The following is a 24,899-nucleotide window of genomic DNA, read 5'->3' as shown; positions in this document are numbered from 1 at the left end:
AGTTTTTATGTCTGATCTTGTAAAACTTCCAGATCATTTTCATTCAATTCAATAAAATATAAAAGAAAAAAAAAATGAACACTAAAATCAACAGGTAGAGTACTAAGTAACTCAAGTTAATGTTACTCGGAATAAGCAATACTTCAGCATAATTTCTAAGACATCAGGAAAATAGTGAAACGTTAACTTTCACATTTTGACCATCAGCCACACAAGCATTCAGGGCTCTACAAATGTAATGGCAAAGCTATAATATTCATCGAGAAAATCATCCGTCAGAAATGACCACGAGTTAGTGGGTACACACTGTCATTCAAACAGATACATAATTAACCACAAACCCTTGTATGGCATGCAGTAAAGGATATGTCAAATTGATATACGGTAAATATATACGTATATAATATATATGTATGTAAATATCTCTAACTCTGTGAGATACAGGGCCGTCAACACACTGAACTGGCCGCTGCTCTGCTAAAAATCAAAATGATGCGAGGAATACCATCCCCATCACCTACTTTCCTAAATTAACTCCTCTTAACATTCATTATAAATGTTTCTCAAAGAAACACAAACTATAAATCTCTAATTTGATTATAATAAAAATAATTCAACATAAACTAAACTTTCTGTCTAGAAAGAAAGTTAACACTACTTGGTGCATTCTAAATGCAAAAGAAACTCCCTATTAATAATAATTGATTCCTAACAAGGTCAAGAACATTTCATGAAACATTTGAACAAATGGAGACCATTACAGTATTAAAACTCGAGAGAGAGAGAGAGAGAGAGAGAGAGAGAGAGAGAGAGAGAGAGAGAGAGAGAGAGAGAGAGAGAGAGAGAGAGGAGAGAGAGAGAGAGAGAGAGAGAGAGAGAGAGAGAATGCCCTTTTACCTTATTTTGGCTAAAATATATATCTAATACAGTTACATTACCAACTGCTCCTTTATTAGGATGTGAAAACTGCTGGGGGGGATACTCCGATATTATCAAGCCACCAAATAACTGTATATAAAATACACGCAACAAAAAAGTAACAGTGTTACAGTTAATACCTACCAATTGCTGTACATAGGTTTAGTATAATCAAATTACAAATAATTCCAGCAAATACAGTTAAGAACTAATGTTTTAAACAAATATTTAGATTTGAAACAAACTATGAAACATATATATTTATCCCTAAAGTAATATATGGGAACAATAAAACCAAGATTTTCGTTATCAAAAACAAAAGTTTTAAAATGTAACATCAAGAACATCTGCTGATAACTATGGCGCAGATATGAATATTGTAGAAAAAGATTAGCTTTCCAAGTCGTAAAATTATCAAACAATGCTGTGCACTTAAAAATCTAACATAGTTTTGCTTAATGCACATAAGTAACATCCAAATAAAATCCAAACATGTTATCACATAATATATAATATTTGAAGAACTCTAAACAGAGGAAAAAACTAAACATGAACAACTATTACTGTATTAACTATTTCTTATATAACTATGCCGAGGACTTATAAACGGCATTTTCCCCTTTCCTAACATGCAATTAAAGGAATATAAATGTTACAGAAGCTGTAATTGACAAGACAACCTTCAATATATCTCTATGCTGACGACAGAATCAATAAAAACAACGGTGAGGAACCAACTACAGTATTTTCAGTAATCTGCTTGTTCAGTTAACTTTCTTACTTTACTATTATCTGTATATTAGTATAGGGTAGTTTTTTCCTGACGATCGAGTTATTTTTCCTTCAACATTTCAAATATTTTTCGAGCTGTTGATATTTCCTATATAGTTTATTCATAGAAAACCACATGATTGCTTGGAATTTCTTTTCTTAATGGCTCCTCTCTCGTAACGAAGAAGCTAGAGGACAGTATATAAAATCTTCCGTTACTACGTGCAAATACAGCAAGGGTACGAAGCTCCGACAAAAGAAAATATACGGTAGTATTCTTTTCGATACCGCGGGTTTTGTCGATGACTGAGTTGAGTATCTAACATTAGTATTTACTACTATACAATGAATACGCAAATCCACTACCTTAAAATCTATTGAGCTGTACAGTACACCATGTCCAAAAATTACATTTACTTAAACCAATGAAGTACTTGGATGAAGAATTTCACAAAGCATCTCTACAACCAACATGCATATACAGTATATTGTATACTATATGTATATATATGTGTACTATGTACCGTGTGCATATACAATATAATATATATATATATATATATATATATATATATATATATATATATATATATATATATATATATATATATATATATATATATAATACAGTATATATATATATATATATATATATATATATATATATATATATATATATATATATAAATACAGTATATATATATATATATATATATATATATATATATATATATATATATATATATATATATATATATATACATCTAAATATATATAATTTAAATATATATATATATATATATATATATATATATATATATATATATATATATATATATATATATATATATATGTATATATATATATATATATATATTCATAAAAATCTGACATAATTAGTGCGACTAGACAGGCACCAGGTAACTCTCTAACCTACATTATCAGGTACACAAACTCATCCATAATGCATTAGGTTTGAATTGCCAATATTTCCCTTGTGTTATCCGATGAGTGAAAAAGAACTCGTTAATTTACAAACGTAAATTATAATGAAATCCAATATACACTTCCTTATTATGATTCATAAACCAAAAAAAAACCTGTATCGCAGGTCAGATTATGATTTTTAAGATTCAACTTGGCGTACATTAAATTTTCTGTTCAACGAAAGACAAAATATTAAAAAAATACATAGAAGATGACATCACAGCTTACTCTGCATAAAGAAAAACAAGCATTATGGCTATATAACAATTATAATGGATGAATAGGAGGCCTTATAGGAAAACTTCAACATATAAGACCTGCAATTTTATGTTCTAATCGTTTACATTTTGTGGAGTTTGCCATCAGTTTCCGTTCTTTCGTCTTTGAAAGTTTTATGAAGCAATTTTATCTCCCGAATAATTCTAATTATTCATTGCCATATTTGAATCTTTGTTGGCCAGAGTCACCAAGATACTTTTCAATACATCTACAGTTATAATCTCTGTCAAATACACAAACAAAGCGATAATCACAACACAGAATGCTTGAATAATGCAAATGGAAGCTATGTTACTGTTACTAATAAACAGTTTAATCTATCCTTTAGTTATACATATTTACAACTTGACTACCACATTCTGAAGAACAATTTCTTCAAAATATTTCCTCAATAGAGACAATCTTGTCTTAGAATGAGTGTTGGTATGCATTACAGTAGTATACAAAAATATACAGTATAAAAAAATTGTGTATTTGGGGAAAAATGGCAATGCCAGAACTAACACACACACAAGTACAGATTTCTTTTTTCCAATTCAATAAGAATTAAAACTACATTTTATCCTTAGGATTACTTACAAATATAATAATCAACCAAAAGGAATGCTACAGATCACCTTCCAAACAGTTACTAAAAAAAAATATTAAATGTAGCTTTAAATGGTAACAGTACAACAAAGCTGCAACAACAATAATAATTTGCCAGATATCAAATACAGAAAGAACTGTAAAAATAAGAATTTGCTTTCCTTTTAGTGGTCAAATCATAAGTTACCTCAAAATAATTTCAGTTATATTTCGAGAATCAAATAATATAGTATTAAAACGAAGCATAAAAACTACTGCACTGTACAAATAATATTATAACTTAAATTCTACGTAAATCAGCTAATTATAACTCTTAGCTTCTTTTCCAAATTTAATCATTTCTAAACAGTCTATGTATAAGTAAGGAGTAATGTGACCTCAAGCCTATGACCCTAAAAGTAAATTAAGCCACCTAACGCATGGTGTTAACATGCACAATTTCATATGTTAAGCTGTGGTGTATAAGTTTTTGACCCTTCACCATAACCCACAGTGCAAATTTATTATTAATTTAAAAAAAGGCCATCTATTGCTAAGTTTTCAAAATTCTATCATCTATAGTTTGTATCTTTAAACACTTTTGCATATCAGACGTACGTTTGATACAGAGGGCTGACTAGAATACAAAGATTTCTTTTTCGTATAAGAAATGTGCATGCAATGACTGTTACAACACATTTGCACTTACCCAAATGGAAGAAATTTCTTTCACTTTTCTACTTTAATCCCAAAAACGATAAATTTCCAAATCATATAAGAATTTGCATGAATTTGCAACTGTTATGATGAAGATATCTAAAAAAAAATCTGGAGCATATATACTGGATGCACACATACAATTATATATATGTACTAATACTGTATGTATAAACACTTGAATCACAGTTATGCACTGATCATTTAATAAAAGGTCTAAAATATGTAGTAAAGTAAATAACTTATAAAGTCAATTACATATTTAGTCAATTACATTTTTAGGATATATATACTTACAAGTGTCATTACTAATCAAACTATTACCCATGTTTGAGCCACAGATTCTAACCTTTCTCCTATGATATCTATATTCCATGTTTTCACGTTCCTACCTTTCATTGATATTTGGGTATTGTATTATGTACTAATGATTTTCAACTACAGTAATCACATTTGAATTATTTTTTCAAAATTTTACTGCTCTACTCTATTTTTAGTTTAATTGAATGTATCAATGGCTGCATGTCATTCAGATGCTTGTCCTCTTAGGAATTGACAATTCAAAATTATGGCTGATCTATACAGTATACCTACATGAAACTCTTTATTTTATTTGTAAAATTCCTATATTGGCATATTGTAAATATTACGTAGACATGCATGGCTAAATCTCCCTACTACTGTTATCCTAAATCTTCCTTGAAGTATAAGCTTGACACAAAACATATCATGTATAGCGGTGGGCATATGCTGAGATTCAAGTGATGTTTATCTCAACTAAAAAATGACACATAAGTATACGTACAATATACAGTATATGCAAACAATCAAGTGCATGATAGAACATACACACTTATGAACACTATGCTTTAGATGATAATCATTAACTGTACTGACCTCTAAATTCAAAGATTCGTTTTTTAAAAATATAACAATATTCACAATTGTAGCTATTCGAACATTTCTCTGACATTCACAGCCTACATCTTTAGTGGGAGAGCATAAACAGAATTTAGCCAACCCTACCTTCTCTCGTGGGTCATACTAATCCTAACCTAACAATCTCTGCAAGAGGTATGGTAATACCGACCCCCCTTTAAACTACTCCACCATTTCTACAAAAGAAAATTTCATACCAAATTTTAGAAACCTTAATTTGGTAATGATTCTTCATGTATTATATTAAATCAATAAAGTAAGAATTACTTTATGTTCTACATCTAAATAAAACTATACTTATGAATTGCATTGGAGACCATACAAATGGTAGCTTATGATAGATTCACCTGAACTAAGAAGGGTCATGGATAAATATGATAAAATATAAACTTTCAAGTTTATGGGAAAATGATCACATCTTTCCTTCTGCTATTTGTTGAACGCAGATGCAAAGAGATGTCATTTCAAGAAGCACCTTGGTCTGTCACTCAACAGACGTGTTTCTCTTCAGGTGAATGCCTTTAATGCGGTGAGAAACCTCCACAGAAATTTGATGTAGGACTGGTAGAAAGGTTAGTATTATCAAAAGTCCTCGTTACTTCTTCCAAGCCTCCAGTGGAGTTACCATTTTGACAATTTTCTATCACCTTGTTGACAAACTCTGTAGTATGGCCAGCAATTTTGTGTTCTGCAACAAATTAGAAATAAAAAATAACATCAAATGACACTTACCGTGTACTGTACTTTAACATACTGTACTATATATCAGTTGGTGAATATTCTAACTTCTATGCTACTGTACTCTAAGAAAAAAAATAGTACCAAATATTATAATCCACAACTTACTGTTCTTCATCTTCACAATTTTCTCCAAAGCCACTGTAATCTGTGCTTGGTTCTGAGAAGATGACGAATCAAGCCCAGCCTGATGTTGCATGGGATCGACTGGTGCGCTGGCTGCCCCACATTCAACTTTCTTCAGAAGAACTGCTCGCGCCTCTTCAAGCAACATCAGCATGCCTTTGTGCTCTTGTTCCAAGCCGTACAGTTTAATCTTGTTGGCCTCGTGCTGAGCTTTCTTCTTTAAACGACAGGCTCTGAAAATTCATAAAAATAACAATGATCACAATGTTTCATCAGATCCAGAAAGAAATTTCCAGATTCCATAACTATCAACTCAAAGAACCTTTACCTTGTAGTCATAATACTAATATCTATCTATCTATCTATCTATCTATTAATTATAAATGTACAGTAACATGACTGCCATAATACATTACAGTATAGAAAATGAGTTATTAAGAAAATACGCTTCTTACCTGGATGCCAACTTATTTTTCTCCTTGCGCGACTTTGGTCTCACATTGAAAGGTAGCTCCGATACAGGGGTCATGTCATTAATTGTCTATAATAAAGAAAAAACAAATATTGTATTAATAACACTTTTATATTAACTGTGTAGTAGTAAACTTTTGAAATATTCTTGAATCAGTATAAGAATTTTGATAGTAAAACCTATTATTTCAATATTTACCTCGTACTGTAGTTCCATTGATAATATCATTGAAGCTACTGGCTTTCAGACCTCTAAATAAGAAAAACAGAAAACATTTCTCTCTCTCTCTTTCTCCTTCTCATGATACTCAATTCTCCTGATAGATAACATAATGGGGGGTATTTTCAACCACAACGCTTTCAAAATACTGCACAGTACTAAATTAGTTTGAGCTCAAGAGGCTGGCATGAAGTTCTTGGAATAACTATACTCATTGTTGATGTTCCTCCCGCTGCAACATCTATCAGTATGACTAGACATCATAGGGGAGTGGAAGAATGAGATATTTCTTTCTTTTTTTTATTTGGTCAGGAAGCCAGTAGCTTTGATGATACTAATATAAATACGAGGTAAGATACCTTGAAACAATTCCGTTACTCCAATTTTCATAAGTACATAGCATTGTGGATTGTACAAACCTTTCCATTTAAAAAAAATTCCATAACCATGAAGAAACTTTCTATAAGTGACGATACAAATCTTCATCGTACCTTATTAAGTTTATCCAGTTCTCTGCCAATGCTGACCAACTTGCGGGGATTTGGCGTAAGATCATTACCATCTCCTCTTCTGGCTTTTCCACTGTAATAAAAGAAACACAAATAATATGAATAACAGAATATGTATTAGTAAAAAATAAAGATTTTTAAAGGGAAATCTATTATTTCCATACTGATCTCTGAATAGAAAAAGCTATTACGTTGAAGTGCTAACTTGACAACCTTTAAATAGAAAAAAAACAGAAATGGGGGCCCCTCATACAATCCCTCTTTTAATCAACTACCACATGTTTACTTCCGATTAAACATTTTGATACCTGTGACGATAAGTTTTAGGGAAGGAGATTTGTTACAGCCATATGTTGGGCCCCCTGTAATCCTACTGTGATGACAGCATTTATATATATCTAGACAGTTATTCCACACATTTTGAATGACTATATAAAAGCACCAATATAATGATCCTTTTAAACATGTCTGCGTATAACAAATCGTAATCCTGTTTCACTTACGAACATTCCTGAAAATTCACAATGTTCATGAATTATTTTGAAATTGGCTAGCATAAGGTGGTGCATTTTGGAGCATGAGTTCATTGCAATAGCTCTTAGGGATCTTCCGTATGGCTCCTTCGACTTTTATTTTTCCTCATTCCCTTTGATTTCTTTATTCTACCTGATTGTTCAACTTCTCTAACTATACTTTTTCTTAATTTTAAATCTAATCGATTCAGTTTAAATATCATCACAGTGAGCTTATAACAATCTACAAATGTAACTGATTGGTCTTAGTAAACTATCTATTTAACATTACTGGTAACTAAGAAGGCAGGATTAACAATTAATAACAGGACATGGATTCTTGATATTATCACATGACAAAAATATTGATTTTACTCCAACAAATACAGTAGATAAAATTACTTAATTTCATTCAGTTTATTGAAAAGCATTAATTTATGACCCCTTCAAAAGATATCAGCTTATCCGAGTTTTATGACTTATGACTTGTATACAGTATTATTATTATTATTATTATTATTATTATTATTATTATTATTATTATTATTATCATCATCATTATTATTATTATTGTCATCATCATTACTAGCTAAGCTACAATCATAGTTGGAAAAGCAGGATGCTATAAAAACAAGGGTTGCAACAAGGAAAAATAGCCCAGTGAGGAAAAGAAATAAGCAAGTAAAACATAGAACTTACAGAAGAAATTGTCTTACCTGTGTTTTATGCCTTGTATAGAGCATAGGGGCGAAAACACAGGGTCCATGACTGAAGGAAGATTGTGAGGGTCTTTCTCCTGTTGGTTGATGCTGACGCGATGACCTTTCGGTCCCTTTGCTTGTACATTATACTGCCAGAAATACCTTTCCTTCTTGCCCAGAGAACCACACACACTTCCGGTGTCTTCACTCACAACGGAATCTGATATAAAAATTCTAAGTTTAGAAAATTATTAAAACAAATAAAAATTACCTGCTATGTAAATAATTGCAAGATGAGAAAAAAACAGCTGACGATAACTTCCTAAGGTATACTATGGTCAAACTAAATTAAGTAGAAACATGGCTGTCATTTAGAGTTGCCAAATTTATTCTGGACTTGTAATCCAACTCAAGTCAAATCTCCCAAGGGGCCCTTAACCTGGTCATTATATTTATAAATTTATTCTGGACTTATAATCCAACTCAAGTCAAATCTCCCAAGGGGCCCTTAACCTGGTCATTATATTTATAAATTTATTCTGGACTTATGATCCAACTCAAGTCAAATCTCCCAAGGGGCCCTTAACCTGGTCATTATATTTATAAATTTATTCTGGACTTATGATCCAACTCAAGTCATATCTCCCAAGGGGCCCTTAACCGGGTCATTATATTTATAAATTTATTCTGGACTTATGATCCAACTCAAGTCATATCTCCCATGGGGCCCTTAACCGGGTCATTATATTTATAAATTCATTCTGAACTTATGATCCAACTCAAGTCATATCTCCCAAGGGGCCCTTAACCGGGTCATTATATTTATAAATTCATTCTGAACTTATGATCCAACTCAAGTCATATCTCCCAAGGGGCCCTTAACCGGGTCATTATATTTATAAATTCATTCTGGACTTATGATCCAACTCAAGTCACATCTCCCAAGGGGCCCTTAACCTGGTCATTATATTTATAAATTTATTCTGGACTTATGATCCAACTCAAGTCATATCTCCCAAGGGGGCCTTAATCTGGTCATCATATTTACTCCACCCACAACCTGTCTGGAAGCAGGGAAGCGGTTAGACACAGTCTGCTTTACTACAATCTACCGTCACTTGAGGAATTGACATTGTTTTCCATCTCATTTCATTCATTTTCATTAGTATGTCCACGTTAGATTTGAAATCTGCATACTTTAGTTTCTATCTGTATACCATCAAAATGGTTCGAGTATTTACCACCAGCAGGACAATGCCCTTGAGACTGACTATCTATACACTCAGAGCTCAAGGCCTTTCTCATTCAAGTTAAGATCATGGAGGGTAGAGCAATGGCTGCTGATGACTCAGCAGGTAGATATATAGGCAATCCCAAACCCTCACATCCTTAGCTCACAAGGATGGTGAACTTGCACACGCTACAAGAAACTGTCAAGCGTGAGTGGGACTTAAACCCCAGACCGGCAGATAGCCAGACAAGGGCGTTTCCAATAAAATATTGATAGACATGATAAAACTTTTCAAAATTTATCACTTGATAAGTATTGCAGAACACTGGTGATAAGCTGTTTTCTCTTTCTGATTTGATATGGAGATTGGTAACATATTTTATACTTTTACAGAATATTACATCTTAGGGCACCGGTCTTCAAACTTTTTGAAGTCATGGCTGACTTTTGATGTCTAAATACCCATGGCTCACTAATTCCGATTTAGAATAGGAATTGTTAAGTTCAAAATAAAAGTTATAGTTCTTAGAACTGGAACTTGATTATATGTTATTACCATAAATTGAAAATATAGATTTTCATAAATTCAATACAATATACAAATATAATCAGAATCTTTAAATTACCATTTTGATTATCTAAAAATAAACTAGTGCATTAAAATTTAATACAGTATAATTTTCTTGAATTTAAAATGCAAAAATGGTTGGAAAATTTCCATGACAATTTCTCTGGTAAACAAATTAATTGTTTAACTGAAAATGTAAATACAATTTGCTCACAGTCCTTAAGGTATAAAACGGAACAAGAGAAAAATATATGTATATGCAACTTTTCTGCTATATTATCCAAAATTGGAGGAAATAAAACAGCAATAGCATGCTTTCAGATCCAGAAATCTCTTCTTGAGAGGGTGGCGAAAGAAAAGTCAAGTTTGAGATGTTTGCGAGTATGAGGGTGGGCGTGTTCAAGCATTTTCGTGGCAGAGTATTATTTGTCAGCCCTAAGAAAGAGATGAGAAGAGCCACCAGTCTGAAAATCGAGCACAACACCTTATATATGTTGAACCTTTATCCTTTGGGGTTGTTGTTTCCAATGGTTGCATACAGTGCCCACCAGGGGTGACAAATCTGTGACCTTGAATTAAGGTAAACTTTCAAATTGACCTTTTGAGGTAAAACTGTAGACCAATTGATACAACTTGATGCGAGGTACTGTACATGGTGGTGCATTGAATCTTTGAAATTTATTTTCATTTTTTCTCCGAAAAATCATATTAGTGAAATTATAGTATAAAACCATAAGATGCATATGGCATTGTGCATCATAGAAAGAGGTTAAATCCTTGGTAACTTGCATTGCATAGCAACAGGGTGACCATGTCATCTGATTGTCAGTGGAGTGAATTCTATGTATCCTGATCTAGACACATATTGCACTGGTACCATACCAATCTTGCCTTCTGCACACCATGGAAACAAATTCTTTGTATCATGATCCAGACACGTATTGCGCAAGTACCGTACCAATCTTGCCTTCTGCACACCATGGAAATAAACTCCATGTATCATGATCCAGACACGTATTGCGCAAGCAAGTACCGTACCAATCTTGCCTTCTGCACACCATGGAAATAAACTCCTATCATGATCCAGACACGTATTGCACTAGTACCGTACCAATTTTGCCTTCTGCACACCATGGAAACAAATTCTTTGTATCATGATCCAGACACGTATTGCGCTAGTACCGTACCAATTTTGCCTTCTGCACACCATGGAAATAAACTCCATGTATCATGATCCAGACACGTATTGTGCAAGTACCGTACCAACCTTGCCTTCTGCACACCATGGAAATAAACTCCAAGTATCATGATCCAAACACATATTGTGCAAGTACCGTACCAACCTTGCCTTCTGCACACCATGGAAATAAACTCCATGTATCATGATCCAGACACGTATTGCGCTAGCACCATACCAATCTTGCCTTCTGCACACCATGGAAATAAACTCCATGTGCTGTATCATAATCCAGACACGTATTGTGCAAGTACCGTACCAATCTTGCCTTCTGCACACCAAGGAAATAAATCCCCCCCACCCCTTTACTTTCACTCATTATAAGTCACATGTAATTGTACATTTATACCATGAACAATTAGTGAGTTAGAATAAGAAAAGAAAATATATTTATTTCCATATTTTTTTCATATACTGTTTAATTATAATTATAGGTCCGGATAATAGAAAATATATAATCTTATTTGTATTTATTATCATATTTCTTATATAACTTTAAATTTTACATTATTTTTTTGTCCGGCCCACCTGATAATCCCCTGGTCCACAGATTGCAACCCACTGCCTTAGGGCAAGATTCATGAATGAAATATCAGGAAACTGGCAACATCTCACACATACTCCATGTTACTAGTTAGTCTCGTTTGACTGCTTTCCACTTTTTAAAAAAATATATCAATAAATACGTATGGCTATTTTAATTTTTACCTATTTTGACTGCAGTTTACTGTAACACAGCGGTACTTATTTGTACTGACACGAATACAACCCAACAATCTTTTAGAAGGAGAATGATCAGTGTGAGCTTGTGTTTACACTGATAAATCTCCTGGTAAAAGAACTCAAGTTTGTATGGTTATGAAAAATACCAATTACTCCCAATTTTGTCATATTAAAACGACTGGACAAAAACATTATTATACAGTATATGAAGTGTGCTATGTCCTCACAAGACGACAGTACTTACCGTTATCGGATTCCGAGTCATAATGCTCGTTATCGGATTCATCCTCCGAATCGATTCCTTCATCGATGGATAAATCATGGGCAGCAGGGGAAAGGATCCCACCAACTGGTGAAAAGGCAAAATAATGTTAAATTGGAAAATATTGCTTTTAGATAAATGTAATGAACTATACTCAATTCTTTTTAATGAGGAGCATTTGCACCGACTCGCAGCGGTGCCCTTTTAGCTCGGAAAACGTTTCCTGCTATCTGGTTGGTTAGAATTATCTTGTCCAATCAATCAGCGATCAGGAAACTTTACCGTGCGAAAAGGGCACCCCTGCGAGTCGGTGCAAATCTGCCTCACTAAAAAGAACTGACTACACTTATACTAAATTGGTTCAAGTTAAGATACTGCATTTTATACTCTTAGACCAAAAAGGGAGCCTATATTCACGTTAAAAAGAAAACAAATCCATTAAATTACAAAAACATAGTGTATAGAAAATTTTCTGGTATGCTAAAGAAACATATTACAGTAACAAAGGTAAAAAATAATTGGCTAAAAATGACATACATATATATTTAATAATAATGGTAATATGTTTAGACAAACAAACATTAATCTAATTTCAAAATTTGATATTTTTTGGAACCAATACTTTGAAACTTAAGAATAGCTGCTTACATTAGGTAAAAAGCAATATACCTTAAGTTAATATACATACATATATGTATAATATATATTATATACGAGGTCCATTCAAAAAGTATCCGACCTTGGTCCATAAAGAAAAAAACTGTACATTTGAAATTTGTTTATTCAATCACCGTCAAAGTACTCCCCTTGGGAGTGCAAACACTTTTCCCACCGGTGCTGCCACTGCTGGTAACATCTCTGGAATGTTGACATTCGGATGCTGTAAAGCTCTGCTGTCGTTTTTCTAATAATTTCCCCTCTCGACTCAAAATGCTTACCTTTCAGGATTGTTTTCAGTTTAGGGAACAGCCAGAAGTCACAAGGTGCCATATCCGGAGAGTAGGGAGGATCCCGAACAAGTGGAGTGTTTTTTTTGTCCAGATAAGCTTGGATCAAGTGGGCAGAATGAGCAGATGCATTATCATGGTGCAGTTGCCAGTTTCGCGCCGCCCACATTTCTGATCCTGTGCTTATTCCTACTTCTTCAGTAATTTCGTTGATGGTTATACGACGGTCGTCCTCCACTATTCGACGAACATTTTCAATGAATTCTTCGATTCTGCTGGTGGATGGCCTACCTAACCGTGGCTTGCTCTCAACTGAGGTTTGTCCATGCTTGAAGCAATTATACCACTCCTTTATCTGCGTTATTCCCATGGCTTTATCGCCAAAGGCTTGCTTAATCTTCCGGATAGTTTGCACTTGTGTATCACCAAGCTTGTAGCAGAACTTAATGCAGTAGCGCTGCTCGATGCGCTCCGACATGTTGTGTAAGGACGAAAATCCGACGAGCTTGTGCTGGATGTCTGCACTCTAGCCCTCACAGGCGGGTACTGCCACACACTAAAGATTTTAAAATTTACACACATGTGCAGTAAGAGTGCTGTCAACTCCCACAAAACTAATTAGCTGATTGGTGAATTATTTTTCCTTTTATGAACCAAGGTCGGATACTTTTTGAATGGACCTCGTATGTATACAATATATATATATATATATATATATATATATATATATATATATATATATATATATATATATATATATATATATATATATATATATCACTATAGTGATATAAAAAATAACTTTGCCCATAAGATTTGCAGATGATATAGTTCTATTTAGTGAATCATGGGAGGAATTGCAAAAGATAATAGAAGATTTAAATACAGAAAACAGAAACTTAGGACTGAAAATGAGTATGAGTAAAGCCAAGATAATGTTCAATAAAAATGTAAAAAAAAACAAATAAGGGTTAAGGACTAACTTATAAAGATTGGTAATCAATAAACATAATTAGGATAGGACAGACAGTAAGTGTTTCCCTAGGACATGAGACCAAAATTAAAAGAAGGATAAGCATGGGATGGAGAGCTTAGTAAACAAAATGAGATTATGAAAACTAAAATGCCACTTTCTCTAAGAAAAAAAAGAATAAAAGTATTTAATCATATGGTCCTATCAGTATTAACTTGTGCATCAGAAACTTGGAGCATTACTAAAGCCTTCAAACATATGCTATTTACAACTCAAAGAGCTATGGAAAGAATAATGATGGGAGTATAGTAATACTTAGAGACAAAAAAAGAGCAACATGGATATGAGAGAAAACTAAAGTAGAGAATGTTCTAACAACATGTAGGAAAAAGAAATGAACATGTGTAGGACATATAATGAGAATGGCAGATAATAGATGGAGATTAAGAATAACAGAATGGGTCCCTAGAGACTGCAAAAGAAGCAGGGGAAGGAAGAGAAGACTATGGATTGACAAGCTATGAAAATTTGTAGGTAAAGTATAGACTGACACAGAAAGACCACATACAGATGATAGTGGAAGGACATGTCTGAGGCCTTTATCCTGCAGTGGACTAGCAACAATTGATGATACATATAAATATAAACCCAGATCACTGTTTTCAACTATAAAACACTATCAACTTGCCAAATCCAACTTCTGAATAGTAACAAAGAATATCAACTCTTGTTTATAAAGAAGAAAAAAACCATTGAAACACCTCTTGTAAACTAATTGCATCACAATCATTCAGACAAAATACTGCACCAAATAGAGTACATGAATGGCTTCATTTTCTATGTGATATACAGTACACAGTCTACTGATTACCAATAAAAACATAATCATTACTAGTATATTAGCTTTGGATCTTTGTAATACGTGTATACTATAATAATGGATATGGAAAGAAGAAACCAAACATATGCATATGAAGGAGCACATAAATTCAAGCAATTATCAACCTAAACGTACTGCATACACAGAAGAAAACCAGCCTATGCCCCCAATACAAGAGAAGCTTATGATGTATCTACTAATGATAAGGTTAAAAACACAAACCTGTACTTAGCGATGAAGCTGATCCACCGTATTCTTCTGCAAGCGATCCCGTTGATAGCAGGTGCTGTCGTGGTTCTCTGCGCTGCCATGCTTGCTCAAAGGAAAAATTGCGAGTTGGTGCTGACGATGAAAGTCTGGCAGAGAGTAGGGGATTAGCAGCCGTAAGTGACGTTGGTCTTGGTACGGATTGTCCCATAGGTAGTTCCTGGGGAGAAGGTGCACCTTGTGGTGATGCTACGCTGTGAGGAGACAATGGAGTGGGAGAACGTAACAATAACTCTTGCAGTGCCGACGTTGAGCCAGATGCTTGATTGTGTTGTTGCTGAGGGATATTCTGATGTTGATTTGACCCGGGACACTCTTCTATACTGCCTAACTGGTTGTTGACTTGTTGTCCAGGAAGAGAGGACGATGTGAGGAGGGGATCTCTCCACCCTCCTCCCTGGGGAGGGAATGATGATGCTAAGAGAGAATACAGTGAAGAGCTTTCAGGCTTTACAGGTTGCGTCATAGTTGTTGGAAAGATGTATCCAGATCCAGTAGGTGTTGAATAACCTTTGTTATCCATAACTTCATCTGGGTGAACGGTCAACATTGTCAAAGGAGAGTTAGACTGATCCATTCCAGAACTTGAAAACTTCTCAGGAATCAAAAGGTCGTCCAAATTCACATCATCAAGTATGTTGTTTTCATCAGTTGAATTTAAACCAATGGAATGATTTGGAAGGAGATCATCAACTCCAAGAAGATCATCCAGAGGTTCCAACTTGATGTCCAAGTCGAGATCCATTGACTGCGTCCACAGAGAAGGAGAGTTTGGTCCAACTGGGGAAAGGCTGCTGTTGTCATTATTTGTGGGAACAGTCATACCGGTGTTATTCTCCCAATAAGGACCTAAACTGTTGTTTGAAGGTTGGTTGGGGAGTGAGCTATGCTCCTCCATATGTAGAGCCATTGACGAGAGGCCGGAAAAATTATGAACGTGTTGCGAAGCCCTGTTCCCGGGACCTCGGGGGATTGGGACTCCCCCGCTCATGGGCGTGTCAACTCCCATTCCGTTGTCACACCAGTCGAACAGATAGTCACTCTGAAAAAGAGTAAAATAACATTAATTACAATCACAAAGCAAACTCTTTATATATTGTAACCTAACATTCTAAGCATAGCTATAATAATTGCTCAGAAATCCTTATCCTTCAAGCATACTAAAAATTAAATCAATTACATAATTAAATCTAATAATCTTTACATGACCATTAATTCAAGTTTGTTATGATAAATATATAGGGTACAAATATTGCATTTCTGTAACCCAACACTTTAAGCATACCTATAATAATTGCTCAGAAATGCTTATCCTTTAAGGATACTAAAAATTAAAATTACAGTAATTACATACTAATCTTCAATTGACCACTATAGTAATTCAAGTTTGGTATGATAAGTATATAGGATAAACAAATTGCATTTCTGGACATTTAGATAATCAGAATCACAAAAATACAAAACAAAATAACAGAATATCTAAAGAATACATCCTGACTATTTAAAAACTCTACATTACTTAAAGAAAAGCAAAAATATTTAAATTTTTTTCAGAACTCATCGTGGCTACAGCTCTGTGACAACTGGATATCGACCACAAAAATATACCTTTAATGACAATTTTAAAAATTCAGAACATATATAAAATTGTAGGTAAAAATAAGTGCGCTCTCTCTCTCTCTCTCTCTCTCTCTCTCTCTCTCTCTCTCTCTCTCTCTCTCTCTCTCTCTCTCTCTCTCTCAAAGAAGTGATGTATACTTGTAAACAAATTTAGAATGTAACTGTGAAGTGTATAAGGCATATTTCTTTTCAAATAACATAATGTTCAGAACGTATTGCATGAAATTATTCTTCAACAAACTGTACTCCAACGCTTTAAATGAAATATATTATTAATTAATTCATATGTCAAATTAATCAATGAAGTCTCCAAACAGTGAATATATGGGACTCATATACATTTGAAAATTAACTTTCATTCAGTAACATTAACATCCTGAGTTCACTTTTATCTTTCTTCTCATCAGTAAAACACTTCTTTTACACATTCATTTGACTGAAATTACCTTTTACTTTTCATTTTCTAATGTAAAACCTTTCAGAATTACTTCTAATCATGTATCACTTCCATTCAATACTTAATAATCTTGAGAACCAAAATTCCTAATCCTTATTTTGAAGAAGCAGATGTGCATTTCTACAGGAAATCTAGTCCTTTACTCTCTCCTATTTGACAGAAAATCAACTAACATTTATTAATGAAAAATTACTATCGAGTTAACAAATTATTATAAATTTCAATTCTCATCAATCAATTTACCAGCCTGGACAGGAGGACAAATATAAGAACACAGCGTATATGCCTAAACCGAATAGCCAACAATACTGTTGGAATTAAACCAAAAGGATGTATTTACGAATTCAAATACAATAAAGACATGGCACTTGCAATTTAATTGTTCAATATTATCTGATCTATTTTCGAAGAACTAATTCCCTAGAACCATAGCTAAGAGAAAATATAAATATAGGTGAGATAGGTGAGCGTATGACAAGGCTTCAGGCCAGTGTATATCCAATATGGAGTATGTAAGATAATTCTCTTACAATTGAGAAAGCCTCAAGACAAGAGGAAACAATTTTGTGTTAATTATTTAATGATACTAATTGTACCGCTAGTTGTGATAAATATGCACAAGACATAAAAATAGCCACAGATGTTGTTATAAAAAGAAATACTATCCTATAACTTTATGAATATTTAAACAGATGTTAGGAATTCGTTAATTATGCTTGCTGGCCTAATTCATTCAACAATAATTAATACAGTATTGTATTACACAATAGCCTACAGCATATCTCGACTTATTTGCTTGCTTGTGTTCATGGTCATTCTATTGCAAATTCCCGACATATATTAACTTTGTTAATATATGTATATGAAAATTTTACACATGAATTGGAAAAAAAAGAAAAAATCACAAGGAATTATATATATATATATATATATACTATATATATATATATATATATATATATATATATATATATATATATATATATATATATATATATAATGAGAGAGAGAGAGAGAGAGAGAGAGAGAGAGAGAAGAGAGAGAGGAGAGAGAGAGAGAGAGAGAGAGAGAGAGAGAGTTGAGATTTAGTCTCTATGCCAATTAATAACAACAAAATAGGTAATGATTTCTGAACCATTTTATCAGTATCAACACAAGCCATGCAAGAGAGAGAGAGAGAGAGAGAGAGAGAGAGAGAGAGAGAGAGAGAGAGAGAGAGAGAGAGAGAGAGAGAGAGAGCAACATCCCAAACAAACACATCATGCTTTGGTTGTTCTCTCTCTCTCTCTCTCTCTCTCTCTCTCTCTCTCTCTCTCTCTCTCTCTCTCTCTCTCTCTCTCCTACTGCTTGTGTTGCTAGCCGATGGAATGGTTCAAAAATCATTATCCTTTTTGTTATTTTTCTACGGATAGACTAAATAGGAGAGAGAGAGAGAGAGAGAGAGAGAGAGAGAGAGAGAGAGAGAGAGAGAGGAGAGAGAGAGGAGAGAGAGAGAGAGAGAGAGAGAGAGCAACAAGCCAAACAAACAATCATGACGTGTGGCAGTACACATAGGAAAATGACTCCACGTGTCTCTTCTGTGACCTTGATTCACACCGGGAGGGCACAACCAGGGCCCCAGGGGGGGGGGGCTCTCTCTCCTTTCCGCTAGCTAGCTTTATCACTGGTGATGCGCCTTGCACCAGTGTAATTTAAGTCAATTCTAAACATGCTGTATTACAGGATTGAACTCTGCACTAGAATACGGCTATTTATTAGTTCTGTGTGGGTTATATATATATATATATATATATATATATACTATATATATATATATATATATATATATATATATATATATATATATATATATATATATATATATATATATATATATATATATATAGTATATATATATATATATATAATATATATATATATATATATATATATATATATTATATATATCTATATATATATATATATATATATAGAGAGAGAGAGAGAGAGAGAGAGGAGAGAGAGAGAGAGAGAGAGAGAGAGAGAGAGAGAGAGAGAGAGAGAGAGAGAGAGAGAATGTGCACATAACTCAGGGCTATAATTTTAATATAAACAAGATTCCAAATTATTATTATTATTACTAATACTAGCCAAGCTACAACCCTAGTTGGCAATGCAAGATGTTATAAGCCCAAGAGCTCCAATAGGGAGAATAGCCCAGTGAGGAAAAGAAACAAGGAAATAAATCACTATAAATAAATAATACAGTATGTATCTTCCCAAAAAATTATTTTAGCCATTTATAAGGCATGGCAATGTGTATCGTATTAATTTGTCTTATTGGCAGTGTATGAGTACACAGCAATGAGAGAGAGAGAGAGAGAGAGAGAGAGAGAGAGAGAGAGAGAGAGAGAGAGAGAGAGAGAGAGAGAGAGAGAGAGAGAGAGAGTATTAATTTGTCTTATTGGCAGTGTATGAGTACACAGCAATGAGAGAGAGAGAGAGAGAGAGAGAGAGAGAGAGAGAGGAGAGAGAGAGAGAGAGAGAGAGAGAGAGAGAGAGAGAGAGAGAGAGAGAGAGAGAGAGAGAGAGTATTAATTTGTCTTATTGGCAGTGTATGAGTACACAGCAATGATAGAGAGAGAGAGAGAGAGAGAGAGAGAGAGAGAGAGAGAGAGAGAGAGAGAGAGAGAGAGAGAGAGAGAGAGAGAATACTTTAGTTATACATAAGCTTTTGTATACAACATCACATCATGTCACGTGCCAAGCCCATCACGTGGAGGAGTAGGAGGGTTGTACAACCTCGGCTGGGGTGGGTCTGCCCCCCCCCCCCCCCCATCTGGGAGGGTTCACGTTGCGTAACATACCTCTGGTACACACCGTACACCCGTCCCCCTACACTCTCTGAACTCTCCCACAGCCTCCTCGACACCCGGAACAGCCAAAGATCTGCCAGCATGATCATGTTGGTCCAAGGACATCACCTTTCGTGTGTTTCCGTTCCAAGTTTGGCTGTTGTTATGGAACTTTATCTTTGCGCCAAATTTGTCTTAAAATGTTAATATTTCATTCATTAAGGTTTTAAAAACATTTAAATTAGCGAGTCCTTCTTTAAGAGAGGCTTTTTACATTCAACTTTTCTAGATTCGAATTAAGAACAACAAAAGATTTACAGTTCACGCGAACGGCAGAGGTTAATAACCGATAAAGTACAAAACAAAGAACCTCCTTCAACATATGTTATATCACCCACTAATTAAGCTCTCTCTCTCTCTCTCTCTCTCTCTCTCTCTCTCTCTCTCTCTCTCTCTCTCTCTCTCTCTCTCTCTCTCTCTCTCTGATAAAGTGTTATTGTCCTGACTACCACACAGATACATAAAATCAGTTACAGACAACATTATCAGACAGATAACAGACGACGGAGAGAGAGAGAGAGAGAGAGAGAGAGAGAGAGAGAGAGAGAGAGAGAGAGAGAGAGAGAGAGAGAGAGATTTATCGTCAGGAGTAGACTCGCGTGAATACTTTTTTTCCCATTAAACTAAATAATAATTTTCTTATGAAGTGATGCATTGTGCAGAGTATAAAAGCTCGCTTGAGTACTTGTTTAAGCCCTTAAAATAAGCTATACGATTTTTTCTTATGAAATGATTTATTGTCAAGAATATAGACTCGCTTGGATAATTGTTCTGTTCTTAAACTAAACAATTAGAATTTTCCAATGAAGTTATTTATTGTCAAGAGTATAGATTCTCGGTTGAATTTTTTATTTGCCCCTAAACTAAACAATACGAATTTTCCCATGAAAAGATTAATTTTTTCTTCCCCTGAACTAAATAATGCGGTTTTTCTTATTAAGTGATGTATTGTCAAGAGTATAGACTCTCGCTTGAGTACGTTATCTGCCCCTGAGGTAAACAATACGAATGTTCTTATGAAGTGACTTATTGTCATGAGTATAGACTCTCGCTTGAATACATTATTTGCCCCTGAACTAAATACGATTTTTCGGTGCCGTTATAGTATGTGGCCTACCTTTCGAGTGTGGCCTACGGAATTTTGTCTCTGATATAGTATGTGGCCTACATACTGTTATTACGAATATTGATCATGTAAGTACACATGGATTTCAGTATTTAACTATGTAGTTAATGTTAATGTTGTGTAAGGGGGGGGGGTCCGGGGGGGCGGCAGCCCCCCCGTGTAAGGACACGGCTTTTAGCATAGGTTAGGTGGGTTTTTTAAGTTAGCTTCTCCCGTCGTACTCGTAGGTAAGGAAACTGTTCTTTTAAAATTGTATTGTTAGATATTAAACAATTGTGAAAAATAATTGATTTCATTACATATATATACAAACTCTTCCTAAGGTAGGACACATTCAAACCGGCTTAGGTAGGACACATTCAAACCGGGTAGGCCACATACTATAACAGATCCAAAAAGGTAGGCCACATACTATAACGGCACCGATTTTTTCTTATATTTTGGAACGATTTCTTATATATTGCAGCAACCTACAAGCCACACCAGTTCCTCTGGATAAGAGCCATACGCACTGACATGTTGACTTCCATTCTGGCACGCAACTCGTTGTTGTTTTTGGTACATACTTTAACGGTAAGGTGCAAACAGATGCCAGAGATCGCAATCGTGTCGGTGCGGTCAATCTCCACAAGGTCAATGCTTTCCTTAAGAAACATTTCCTATGTGGAAAATCGTATATAACTTACTGATATTTTAATGTTTATGTATATGAATTAATTGAAATTCCTGTCTATTTACCCGATTTAAAATGATGAATAAAATTAAAATGACGGTACCACATCTATCTATCTATCTATCTACCTATCATTATTATTATTATTATTATTAATATTATTATTATAATCTAAAATGATGAATAAAATAAAATTATTATTATTTTTATTATTATTACTAGGTAAGCTACAACCCTAATTGGAAAAACAAAATGCTATAAGCCTAAGTCCTCCAACAGGGAAAAATAGCAGAACCATGAACTCGTATAAAACTGACTACCTTCATTGTTTACGTAAATTTAATCAATTGTAAGTTTTACACCCAAGCCAAACATTGTCTTTCCATAATTTGGATTTGGCAATAAACACCAGTTATGTAGTGTGATATGAAAAATACCTAAGAACGTATTAAATACATTATGCAATAAAACACCATTTATTTAGTGAGGAGCCCCTCGGCGTATAGCATCATGCTTTTTCCAATTAGGGTTGTAGCTTAGCAAGTAATAATAGTAATATTTTTGTTTTTTCACTGGGATATTTTTCCCTGTTGGAGCCCTTGGGCTTATAGACTTCTGCTTTTCCATCTAGGATTGTAGGCTAGCTAATAACAACAACAACAACAATAATAATAATAACAATATTAATAATATCAATAATAATATCAGTAATAATAATAATAATCATAATAATAATAATAACAATAATATAATATGAATAATAATAACAATACTAATAATATCAATAATAATAATAATAATAATAATAATAATAATAATAATAAAATAATAAAAATAATCATAATAATATGTAAAACATAATGTATACGATAAACTAATTTTGTAGGTCCTGTAGAGAGTAGAGTTTCTATACATGTTAGGACCAGAAAAGCAGTCTGTAAAGAAACACAATGAACAGCTATCATCCCAATGCTTCCGGACAAGCAATGTAGAATATTCCATCGAAGCCTGCAAAACCAAACCTCCTTACAAATCATTAACTTAATTCTCGAGACAAAAACAAACCAAAATCACAAACCTGTCGCACAGGCTCTCCTAGGACACCACACCTAGTGAGAAAAGAAAAAAAAAATACAAAGTAATAAAAGAAATAAAATTAATGACTAAACAAAAAATCTAACAGAAACATCTAATTAACAAAATATTCTTGTTCATAAGTTTAAATGCCAGCTTCTACAGTAGGCTATAAAATTCTTTCTTCATTATGCAACATTCTAAAAAATAATAAAACTATCTTAAATAGTCAACACAGGGCAACATGTTATATATGCAACAAAAAGGCAGAAACAGAATATTGCAAACAAACATAAGTAGCTCTAATGTTTCACTACCACAACAAAATGGGAAAATCAAGCTTAAATCTCCCACAAAACCACAATTAATTCACATGTTTCACTACCACAACAAAATGGGGAAAATAAAGCATACATCTCCCCCTCCGAAGTAGCTCACATATTTTACCACTACAGCAAAATATGGGAAAATTACAACTTAAATCTCCCTCTAAAACCCCAGTTAATTCATATGTTTCACTACCACAACAAAACACAGAAAATAAAGCATAAATCTCCCCCAAAAACCAAAGTAGCTCACATGTTTCACTGCCACAACAAAACTGGGTAAATACGGCATAAATCTCCCCCTGAAAAGGTAGCTCACAGTTTCACCACAACAAAACAGGGAAAATAAAGCATAAATCTCCCCTATCCCAAGTAGCTCACACATTTTACCATCGCAAAAAAAAAAACTGGGAAAATAAAGCATAAATCTACCCCCAAACCCCAAGTAGATCACATGTTTCATTACCACAACAAAACAAGAAAATAAAGTATAAATCTAACCCCCCGCCCCCCAAAAAAACCCAGGTAGCTCACATGTTTCATTACCACAACAAAACTGGGAAAATAAAGCATAAATACCCCCCTCCCCCAAGGTAGCTCATGTTTCACTACAACAAAACAGGGAAAATAAAGCATTAATCTCCCCCCATTCAAAAGTAGCTCACATGTTATACCACCACTACAAAACTGGGAAAGTAAAGCATAAATCTCCCCAACCCATCCTAGGTAGCTAGTTTCACTACCACAAAACTGGGAAAATAACGAAAGAGGAGGAAGCTTTCGGCGTCTTACGAATACAACCGCGACTAGGAAACATTGTGCACCTCCCTTCACATTTCACATATATCAGCGTTCATGAATAGATCTCTCTCCCCTTACATATATCATGTCATTAAAATCATTCATCCTCTACATAAATCAACAATTAAATAAACTACCCACAATCGCATATCAACAATCACATGACGTAAACATGGACAACATAACAAAGGAGGAGGCGTACTCTAACCATGATGTTCATCTTTTCTTTTTACGTAACGACACACGAAGAAAGTTCATCTATCAATTTAATATAAAGACACACGGAGAATTAATATCACGTAATTGATATGTGAAAAAGAAACTAATTTACACCAAAGAAGGGTTATAATTTTTTTAGATTGAGAAGAAAAATATGAGACTATTA

General features: G+C 34.0%; 1 protein-coding gene across 2 annotated transcripts in view; it reads right to left on the bottom strand.

Moving 5' to 3' along the window:
* Window positions 1-2,562: 2,562 nt before the first annotated feature.
* The window catches only part of LOC137646105 (protein CREBRF homolog), a 37,091-nt gene continuing 14,754 nt past the window's right edge, over window positions 2,563-24,899 (bottom strand). The window contains exons 3-10 of one of the 2 annotated variants that reach the window (XM_068379299.1): window positions 23,392-23,422; window positions 15,499-16,585; window positions 12,459-12,563; window positions 8,471-8,675; window positions 7,225-7,315; window positions 6,498-6,583; window positions 6,025-6,275; window positions 2,563-5,866 (exon numbers count right to left, since the gene is read on the bottom strand). In XM_068379299.1, the coding sequence (XP_068235400.1) occupies window positions 5,700-5,866; window positions 6,025-6,275; window positions 6,498-6,583; window positions 7,225-7,315; window positions 8,471-8,675; window positions 12,459-12,563; window positions 15,499-16,585; window positions 23,392-23,422 (2,023 nt within the window). In that variant the 3' untranslated portion in view covers window positions 2,563-5,699. The remainder of the gene's footprint in view (window positions 5,867-6,024; window positions 6,276-6,497; window positions 6,584-7,224; window positions 7,316-8,470; window positions 8,676-12,458; window positions 12,564-15,498; window positions 16,586-23,391; window positions 23,423-24,899) is intronic. The other variant, XM_068379300.1, reaches the window with a different exon arrangement.

This window comes from Palaemon carinicauda, chromosome 8 (genome assembly GCF_036898095.1).
Source record: "Palaemon carinicauda isolate YSFRI2023 chromosome 8, ASM3689809v2, whole genome shotgun sequence".
Classification (NCBI taxonomy): Eukaryota; Metazoa; Arthropoda; class Malacostraca; order Decapoda; family Palaemonidae; genus Palaemon; species Palaemon carinicauda.
Note: the sequence above shows the minus strand (reverse complement) of the source record. Positions and strands in the feature narration are given on the sequence as shown.